This window comes from Syzygium oleosum, unplaced genomic scaffold (assembly GCF_021117445.2).
Source record: "Syzygium oleosum isolate NSW1041296 unplaced genomic scaffold, Sole_v2.1 Sole_v2.33, whole genome shotgun sequence".
NCBI lineage: Eukaryota > Viridiplantae > Streptophyta > Magnoliopsida > Myrtales > Myrtaceae > Syzygium > Syzygium oleosum.
This window is the reverse complement of record NW_026607517.1, coordinates 662,361-673,116: the sequence shown is the minus strand read 5'-3', so window position 1 is coordinate 673,116 and position 10,756 is coordinate 662,361. Positions and strand designations below refer to the sequence as shown.

Below are 10,756 nucleotides of genomic sequence, written 5' to 3'. Positions count from 1 at the left end.
CGTCTTGACTTCTGAAATTTAGGTCTCAAAACACGTGGATAATGCTAGCGAAAATCAATGAGTTCCCTAGTTAGCAAATATGACTCAAAAGAAAAGTTGATCCGGACGAGTGGACGGACATGCCATGGACAGACCATGCATTGATAGGAGGCATGACAATTCGATAGGGATGCTCATTGCTTCTTCATGTCATGGACGTGCCCTATGCTTATTCACGACTGGCCCTAGAATTATCCCAACAATCTCGTAAATAAGTTGTACTACGTGAGCCGAAGCCTGAGTGGATGGGTCGAACGTGAAATGGTGCGAGAAACCGAACATGTTCTTTATTTCTCCCACAATGTTACAGTCACATGGTTCATTTGAAGTACTGATGTGACTGAGTGACATCCAGCAGAACACTCCTTACATGAATTGCAGCTTATTAGTCTCACTTTGGGAGCTTCAGCAAAAGCGGCTGAGAACTAGAGAGGGTAATTAGCAAACCACCTGTAAATCATGGCTAGAGTCTCTTTGGGCTTGTATTCTGGAGCTGTATGACCGGCTCCCTGTGCAGAAAACACGTCGAACATGAGAGAGTTTTCTGCAACGTGATTGATATAGTCCGTCACATCCACATCATTCCACGAATTAAGTCTCTATAATATCTTTACCAAGCATCACATGCGAATAATTATGTACCTTGACAGTTGCATATGTCAACTTATAGTTGTCATGCTCATACTGGAGGGTGTACCTGCAATTCAAAATTAGCAATGCAAATTCTGGGTGAGGTTTGGTCAAGAATAGCAGAAATCATGTGTATACTTATGTTTGCAGACATACTAACCCAGCGACTTGACCGTCCACGAACCAGGCCTCCCAATCAGTGGAGAGAGAGAGATTTAAAGTTTCGATCCATGCCATTGTGCCGATATATGGAACAACCATGTCGTGATCTCCACTGTAACATCACAGATGGTAACTAATTCGGCTTACAGTACATTATTTCGATATTGTACTTCTTGAATTGCAATATTATGTTTTCATTATTCCCGGTACCTATAAATAAGGGCTCGCAGTTTTTTCTCGGTGAGATTTCGGTGATAATCAGTGGATTTCAGGACATCATGAGCGTAAGATGAGCTCTCATTGCACCTTATCCACTCTGTTTTAGTCCCCTGGCCGTGCGAGCAGGAGTGAGCAAGATGACCTAGAAACAATCAGATCGGCAACATATATTAATCCGAATAATCAACAGTGCAATACCTCTCGTATTTGGAGAGCCTTTTGAACAGTCTCGTCATTAGCCCATACGTAGCAATAGAGGTAATCATAATTCTGCACAGCGAAAATTGCTTCACTTGAAACAGTCGTCAAAGCATTTAAATGAATGTAATCTAGAAGAGAATGAATATATTTACTCGGCACCACGGTCTGGGAAATTCGTGCAATGATAAGGGGTTGATCTCTGAGTTGCCATGCTCGAGAATTCGTCGATCCCATTTCAGGAAATTCGGTCTTGGAGTCGATGTACTACACTTTGGTTCCAATACATGGGCATTGAATATCTTCTCAACACACTGTCAAATGGGAGAATGAACTAACAAATCGCCAATGATCGGGTAGATGGTACTCTTACATAGATGCATCGATACAATCATATTTACCTCGACAACAGATTGAAGATCGACTCCACAGTCCACGTTTTCGGGATCGACATGCATGTATTCGCCCTTACAGTTGTTCTTAGCTGACTTGAATTTCATTTGGTATTCAAATGCTTCTTCATCAGCCATTGCAAGTCAAGGGGAACCAACAAAGACATCGGATGGAAAATCAAATAAAAACTCAGTGGAATCTACCTTATAGAGTTCGTCTGATATAAGTGCTTTTCGATGCGCAAATACGACCCTCGAATTCAAGTCGTAAAGTACATCCGTCAAGGGATTGCCAAGCACATATCCCTGGATTCGTGAAGCAAAAAAGTCATCTGAGAATCATGGAACTTTGTAGTCTTAACATGTTTTGTGCTGGTAAATGCATGTATACCTTGATATTCAACGGTGGAAGATGTCCAACTTCATTACCTAGAAAAATTCGAGACATCACATCATTAGGAAAACAATGGTAAGATTATGGTGAAACCAGTACACATTTTCTCTGTTTGAAGATCTTTAAATCGAGACCTTCCAGCTAAACTAGAACAACAATGTTTCGAGAGCTATGGTTACCATTAACAACTTCGGTGACAATGATAGGGATCGTCATGCCCGAATAAGAGTCGCCGGTGATGTAAAGTGGGTTGGACAGAAACTCGGGATGAACCATAAGCCACTGTGTCGATCATTAGAAAATGATGTTAAAAAGAAACTGATAGCACCACTATGTGCTTGGCTGAAACACAATCAATCGATGGTGCGGCATGACATGAACAAGAATTCACCAAGTTAGGTGAGGACCCCTCCAAGAGGCCCATCTGGTAAGTCAACTGAAGTAACAAGCCCAAAGAAGGGCATCATGAATTGTTTTTTGGTCAGCATTTACAGAGTCAAAGAGCTTGATCCAAAGTGAATAAACCCGTCACTTGGGAAAGGAAGATCAGTATCTCATCTAACCTTTCGCAGGAACTGATATGTTTCGGCAGCTGAACTCAAGTCGCCAGTGTGATAACCTTCTTGAGTAGTCGAGTACGAGAATCCAGTGCCAACAGGTTGGTCCAGGAATATTATGTTCGCGACCTGAAAAAATTTAGGTGATACATGAAGCTCCGTGCGCGAACCAACCGCCAAGTGAAGCATGCACAGACATTGCTCAATGTCTCGTACCTTGGTCCATGAGTATGGATTCAGCAGGAAGCTTGGCCTGTTCCCACTTGAGTTATCGTAGTTGAAATTTAATGGACCTAAGAACAAAAGACATTCTTCATGGTAATGACTACGGAAATTTCTACTTTTCTAGTAGTCGTGGTCCTAGTCTTTTGTTTAGCTGAGTTTGATTTTCCACCAAGCACTGATTGCTAATTTGACAACAAAGTACGACCTCGCATTCCAAAAGACAAAATAAAAAAAGGAGTAGTTTCGTGCTCTTTTATAATTGATTTACAGCCAAAATAAGAAAATACCTAGGCTGTTCAAACAACTTTAGTTAAATAGTTGTGCTCTAGAGCAATTGAATGTCAACTTCAAATATTTTTCAACTTGAAATGTTCTTTGAGAATTTTCTAGGTTCTCTAGAGCACATGCTTCTTAAAACTGTCCATAGTAGGCGAAGTAAAAACTTGTAAATTTTAGGATAGGCGAGATTAAAGAAAATTCACAATATCCAACTAATGAAAGAAAGGCGTCATATATAAGTGTTATATTCAATCACTAATAGTTACGTCAGGCAACAAATAATTAGGAGGTAACGGCCCTTGTCAGCCTCTCTCGAAACCATCGTTACTTGTAGAATGAACTTATTTATTCTTTCTTTCGATAAAAAAAAAACTTAGTTATTTTTTCCACAAATATATTAGGGATAAGTGTACTAGAAGTCCTAAAACTTATCACAAAAGTGCAATTGAGTCCTAAAACTTTCAAAAAGTGCAAATAAGTCATAAAACTTATCATGAAAGTGCACTTGAGTCTTAAAATTTTCAAAAGTGCAAATAAGTCCTAAAACTTGTCGCTGAAAGTGCAAACAAATCCTAAAACTTGTCACAAAAATGCAAACAAGTCCTAGAACTTTCAAAAAGTACAATCAATGGAAGGACTTGATTGAACCAATTTATCAAGTTTTAGGACTTGTTTGCACTTTCGTGACAAGTTTTAGGACTTGTTTGCACTTTTTAAAAGTTTTAGGACTCAAGTCACTTTCGTGAAGCGACAAGTTTTAGGACTTGTTTGCACTTTTGAAAGTTTTAGGACTCAATTGCACTTTCGTCACAAGTTTTAGGACTAAGTTTAGGACTTTGAATACACTTATCCCAATATTTTATAATATCTTGTGATTCCTATTTGGGATTAAATCATGTTCATTACTAGCCTAACTGCATTTTTACTTCTCACCGGTAACGGTGCAATTTGAATCAGACTTGAAACTTGAAACAATGGGTGGTTGTGGCTGCACCATTACTCTCCTAGGAGGGAGCGCTGTCACACATTCATTTTTAATATTATAAAGGGATATAATAAGCTATAGAAAAACACGAAACATTACACAAATCTTCATCTTTCCGCATTGTGATGGATTTTTCAGTTTTGCTAGTCCTAGAACACGAGTACTCAATACCTCCATGTCTATCAAAGATGGTTTATCTAATTCAAAATACAATAAGAAAATTTCGTCCAAAAACGAAGTATTTCGGGTGTAATCCTGTTTGTTATCTTATGAACTTATGATCATATATCATCACAAGTCCTGGTCCCACATGCTTATCTTATCTTGAAGGTATTGCTACATTTAAGCTTTAGAAAAGGATTCTCTACCTAGAAAAAATCACGACGAGCGGATGATCTCTGTCACCTTCTTTTCCACTTTGCACCTTACTAAAGGAAAGCTAACGTTCAACCTCGTGTCTACCGAATTTTCAACTTGTAACTTCATGTAATTGAACTTCACCATCATCACTACTGCTTTCCCTTTCTTCTACAACTCAAGAAGAGCTGGGCTAGACTAGAGATCATCAGACACTTTTGAAGGACTCGGCATACCGATTTCGTAGATGAGGCCGGAGAGGCTAGAGCAACCAGGGCCTCCGGTGAGCCAAAGCATCATAGGGTCGTCCTTCGGACTCCTTTCCGACTCGATGAAGTAGTAAAATAGCTGCACGTCATCAAACTCTCCAACTCCAATGTACCTTCATTAATCACTCGTAGTTACATACTAGTTGCTCTTTGACCATAACATACACTGGCATTGCAAGACTTATCCGTTGGATGGGCATAAATATTACTTACCCAGTTTCGAGCTTGAAGGGGAGATCGCCAGCAAACCCGGGTAGACTTTTGATGATCGACTGAGATTGGACCGTGCTGAAGAAAACGAGCAGTGACAACAAGAGGTGTGACAAAATGGATCCCATCGTGAAATTGTTGGAGAACCAGCTTGGAGTAGAACTAGAAAGCAGAGGATTGACAGTTTAGGAGTTCACTCATCAAGTTAGTTGTTGAAGTGCGTGTGTAATGTATATATATGAAGTTGTTTGTACTTCTGTTTCTGGTCAGTTTTGTTCAAGCGACGAGGTTCAAGCCGATGCTCGACACCGACAGCATTATCGAATGATGAACGGGGGATGTCCACTCAAAACGGCTAAAAAGTGGCTAAACTCAAAGTGAGTGGTTCCTTCATGCCTGATACAAAAAAGACATGTTGGATATATATCGTGGATCCCTTTCTTAGTCGCATAGAAGTTTTTGAAACGAAACGGTTTAGTATACTGAAAGTTGATCGTTGGGACTCCAATTCACTGACACAGCCACACCTGCGAATTTTGTTGCTCTTTACTTTTAGTTAATCGTATTCGTATCCTATGAATCAAGTGGGGGTGTTTTGAAAGGCAGCAATGAGAAAAGATGGAGATTGAAGCAGCTGACTTTCCTTATATTCCGGAGGTTAATAACCGAAGAAATCCCACATGCCTAATGTGGGGAGTCTATTTACTTAGCCAAGCACCAAGATAAGTAAAAAACTAAAAAGAGGTACTTAATTTAACAATAATGAATGTGCGACACTCGAGATTATATGAATGCAACTCTCGAAGTACTTCTTTTGGGGAATTGAGCCCGCGTTAATTCAATCTTAACATCTTTTGTGATTTTAATGGGTCAACATAAGTGTTAGTGTATCCAACAATGTACTTCTCGTGCAAGAATTTATTGCGATCCGGTGTACTCATAAGTGTTAGAGTGAGAAAACATATAGTTAAGGGTGAGGTTTAGCTACAGACGCTGCTGTCAGGATACATGCGAAACATTTATTAGGTGTTTGATCACCCCGATGTACACATAACACAAGAAAAAAACAGTATCATCAAGGCAAGGCAAGATAACATGGTAAAGAATAATTGATAATAAATACTAGCTGGGGCTCTCCCTTGGATGTGAGGTCAGACTCAAATCCAAGTCCGGCTCTCCCCCTCAGCCCAACTTGAACCCAGCCGACCTAAAGAGGGAGTTATGACAAATGCTTATCTACATTTGGAGGGTCATTGAGTAGCATTTCTGCAGGACTAGAAAAGAAAGAGAAAAGAAGAAATCAAAGGAAGAAGAAGAGAGAGAAATGATGTTTGATGAGTAGACCTCTCAAACTGTCAGGTCGGATCGAGTTAAAAATGGTCTGACCCAAATTGACTCATTCAATCCGTTTTGACCCATTCCATTTAATACAAATTTAGTGAGTCATATTCGACCCGACCCACATTGCTAAAACACATCTATATTTAACCAAATTTAGGAAAACTCATATACAAACTAAGGTGAGAGTATGGAATGAGTGAGCACAAAATCGAGTGAGGGCAAGAGAAAGTAAAGAAAGAGTCATAGAGGTGTGTTTGATCTAAAAGTTGCGCACCCATTTAACACCCATATTATTTTAGGCATTACCATTCTAAATCCATTTATGACCCATTTGCTAAATATAATTAACTTGTGTAACAACTCAACCTATCAAATATGGGTTACGAAATAAGTCTATGATCCATTTTGTCAAGTGTACTGAGGAGTTGGGGATGTGTTGTGGGTTGACTAAATTTGAAGGTTTTGGTTCTTTTTAGGCTCTTGCAAAAGAGATTTTGAGTCGGGACTTTAATACGGGATATTATATGCACACATCGGTAATAGAGGAGTTTTGTCAATGTGCCTCACATGTATGGCCGTCAAACGGATGGGTCGGATTCAAAATGGTCCGACCTAAATTAATCCATTTAATCCATCCCAACCCATTTTATGCTTTACAAATCTAGCTATCCGATCCATATCCGACTTGATCCGAGAATCATTTTAAGTAATTATTCACCTTAAATTGTTGCCTTTGAAGACGGATAGGTCCATGGACCGGCTCGTTGAGTTAGTGAGGGAACTCAAGGGTTGGCTTACGAACGAGGGTGTAAAGGTAGTGGTGAAAGTTCGATCCAAGCCGTCCATAAAATATGAAACAGGTTTGGGCTTTGATTTTTGGAATAGGCGAGGGTCAGTGTCATCCTCGAAGAAAGAAAATAAAAATAAAAAATTCAAGAAAATTAAAAAATGCATAAAATTGTCTACATCAGCACTGGCCGTGCTGCGTAGGACAGCCGATGTCCACGTCAATGATTTCCAATCAAAATTGACGGGAATGACTATATTGGCAAATCGTTAAAATGTTTAGGACGAAATTGATCAAATTGAAAAATTTAGGACTGAGTTGGCATCCGTAAAGTAAATTTAGGACTTTTTGGGTAATTCTCTCACGAAGTATCAATGTTATATAATGAACTAGCAAAAGAAAGGAGAAACCTCCACTAGAGACTTCAAGGTTGGAGTCGAACGCCATGAGAACTATTATATTATTCACTGCTCGAGCAATGTTGCCTACGTACACGTGAAATTGGCTTGCAAAAGTTAGTTTTAAGGAGTTGTAATTAGGAAAAAAACGACACATCAAAGTGGTGACCCAAGGGAAATCAAGAAAAGAGAGAATGAAACAAAACAAAAGAAATGATAAAGATTGAGGAGGAAATGTTCCCAACTATGTACGTGAAAATGAGCAGCATATATACTAAGGGTAAACGGTTCCGGGGTTCATATAAGTTCGCATATTTTTTGTAATTTGGAACCTACTCTATATATTCTAGACCTGGAACCTCCATTGTTATAGGTTCCAGGGTTTACCTAGGTTCCACCTGTATTATTAATTGAACTATTGCAGTGAATCATCACTTTTAATGACCACCATTTACTGTAATTCACTGACCACAACTTATATTTGGACTGGCGAAGAATATGAAAGATTAACAAAGTAAAAGTCTCAGTCATAAAATAGAACTTCAGATTAGTGGTTCCAAATTATATACTCATCATCGGACGTCATGGAATATCACATGATTGCACGAATATATAGACAAAGAAAAACTCAAAAACTTGTTACAAGTTCTAAGTTCCATCGACCTAAAACTTGTAACCTACCGGTCGAAAGAGGTTTATTAATTTTTGAAACCTGAAACCTACTATTCATACTTTAAAACTTGGAATCGAACAGATTCCCACCGGTCCGATTCTCTGGTTCCAGGTTCTATCCTAGAACTATGCTCATCCCCAATGTATACTGATTAAGGAATTCGGAAAGACCATGTTTATCTATTTTGGGTGTGTTTCGTCGGAGTTTGAATATGCGACAAGATATCTTAATCGAAAATTGTTCTTCAATTTTATTTAAGGAGACAAGTTTTGTGGCGACTCCGAACAGAAAATATCACAGGTAGAGAAGAGAATCGGTGATTTCACTTCAAGTGAAACGGAACGTGCACAAATTATTCCATAAGTTAATTGACGATTAAGCTTGAGAATGTAATAACTCCAAACGGAACCAAACGTACACAAATTATGCTGGAATATAATCGATGATAAAGCCTGAGAACGTAAAGATTTAACACTAGAATTTAAAAGACGACGAGGTACCCGAGATATACAGCAAAGATACACGCTAGAATTTAGTCGACGACGTGAATCTGGAAACTATAACTAAGAAACACGCTTGATTTAAATTGACGACACAAGTTTGGAAATTATAACTACTATGCAGGAATCGAAAGATAATATGTTTGTTTATTTGTGCCCGGGGGGGGGGCACTTCGAAGAGTTCGATGTGGCTATTTAAAGCCTGCAATCGACGCTTATTAACGAAGGTTACAAACACAAATGGTAACCTAATGATTACATTGACTCAACTACCGTTTTCTTCGACTTCACTATTTTTACGGTTGCTTTATTTCACTATGTTGACGGTTGCTTCTTTGACGGTAGTATTCGAGATTGTCGACTCTACTTTTCCTCGATTCCTTCAAGCTGTTGATTCATCAAGTTATTGATTTTTCAAGTTGTCAATAATTATGTTTACAAATGACCAAACTCCGTTCTCATCATTAAGTCCTTCACATGTCGATAATTACCAGAAGGGCCTCTCGAAGGGGCCTCACCTAACTTGGTGAATTCTTGTTCATGTTTTTCAGTTCCATCAATTGATGGTTTGATTAATTTGACGTGAAATGACTTAATTCCCCCTATTTCTTGTACACAATTGAAGTTCAATGGGCCAAATTAGAATATAATTGATCAAACTGGATTATAGTCTAGAATGGATCAAATTGAATTGAGTCAATTAAGGCATTCCGTCATAGATTTTTCTAATGCATGTTAAATAATTTAGTCAAATTAAGCCCAATGGAAGTGATTTTGTCAAAATTGACATTGGAATTGATTTCCATCCAACCAACTTTGTCCAATTTTGACTATTTTGTACTAGGGGTAATCAGTTCCAGGGTGGGTAGGTTCTAGACCTGGAACCTGAAACTTACCCTGTTATAATCGATTCTCGATTTATGGAACCTGGAACCTGCCATGTTTGTCTTGGAACCTGTTTTGAAACCTACCCTGTTTTCCAGTCCGATTTTAGGGTCTACCTGAGAACCTATTTTTTTTTTTTGTTCCTTTTTTTGGTTTCATTTTTTCCAGCAAAAAATATGAACAGTAATAAAACGATTCAAAGTAAAAGATGAATAATACAAATCACTATTCGCCAAAAGCAACAATCCCTAAGATGAGCAATAAAAATTACTATCCACCAAAAGCATAATCCAAAATATAGTAATTGTATGATCTACGATTTTTTTTTGACACAAGCTAAAACCGGTTCCAAAACCAGTTCGGGTGGGTCTTCACTTGGAACCGGGAACCGGACCAATTTCAATTGGTTCCCAAAAAATGGAACTGATTCCCGGACCTATTTTTTCGGTGGTCCGATCCGATTCCTAGGTAAATCCAGTCCGGTTGCACACCCCTATTTTACACTAATCATGAAGTATTGATTCGGAACCCCTAATTGGGTCAAAATTGGGGAAATTTACCTATGACTTGTAATCTCAAAATTGTCTTGACAATTGGAATAGCTGCAACCTATAGATAAAATGTTGTGAAAGAAACTATCTCAAAAGACAACTAGAAATGAACTAATTTTGATTTTGGCCAATTAGCCATCAAAATTTTCAAATTGGGGAAAAGTCGATTTCTAATCAATTTTTGTAAATTTGACAATGCATAAGTCAAATTAAGGTAAAAGGAAATGATTTGATGATTTTTCATTTTATTTTAAAAATTTAGTGGTTGACTTGAGTAATTTGACCAAAAAGTTCGCTCTTAACACTTTTCAAGTTTATGGGCCAAATCAATGTCTTGACTTAAATAAAACACGATGGAACTAAAAATTTGACTAAAAACACTAAAACAACTCTTTTTGGATGAGAAATGAGCCATGTCGCAATTAAAAACTCTAATATCAAATTTTTATCATTATATATACGTGTTGGCTGAAAATTATGTGTCAATACCTAACAGTAGAAAGAAGAGAAAAGACAAAAAAGCCCTAAAAAGTTTTGGCTTCACCCGCTAACAAAAATGAGTATTGGTTTTGCCTGAATCTTATCCTTGTTTCCCTAATGATGTGATGTCTCAAATTTTTCTAGGTAATGAAGTTGGACATCTTCTACCATTCATTATCAAGGTAGACGTGCATTTACCAAAATAAAACATGTCAGACTAGAAAG

At 38.1% G+C, this 10,756-nt stretch overlaps 1 protein-coding gene across 1 annotated transcript; it reads right to left on the bottom strand.

Annotated features, from left to right (window-relative positions):
- Nucleotides 1–242: 242 nt before the first annotated feature.
- Nucleotides 243–5,544, bottom strand: LOC115690318 (serine carboxypeptidase-like 2). Its single transcript, XM_056304739.1, has 14 exons — nt 4,920–5,544; nt 4,674–4,819; nt 2,808–2,884; nt 2,598–2,720; nt 2,214–2,316; nt 2,032–2,069; nt 1,845–1,946; nt 1,650–1,736; nt 1,404–1,562; nt 1,249–1,320; nt 1,042–1,160; nt 830–943; nt 682–736; nt 243–548 (listed from the first exon to the last, which is right to left on the bottom strand). Exons 1-14 carry the CDS (start codon nt 5,042–5,044, stop codon nt 465–467), a joined length of 1,404 nt encoding a protein of 467 aa, XP_056160714.1. The 5' UTR covers nt 5,045–5,544; the 3' UTR covers nt 243–464.
- Between the last annotated feature and the right edge of the window lie 5,212 nt (nt 5,545–10,756).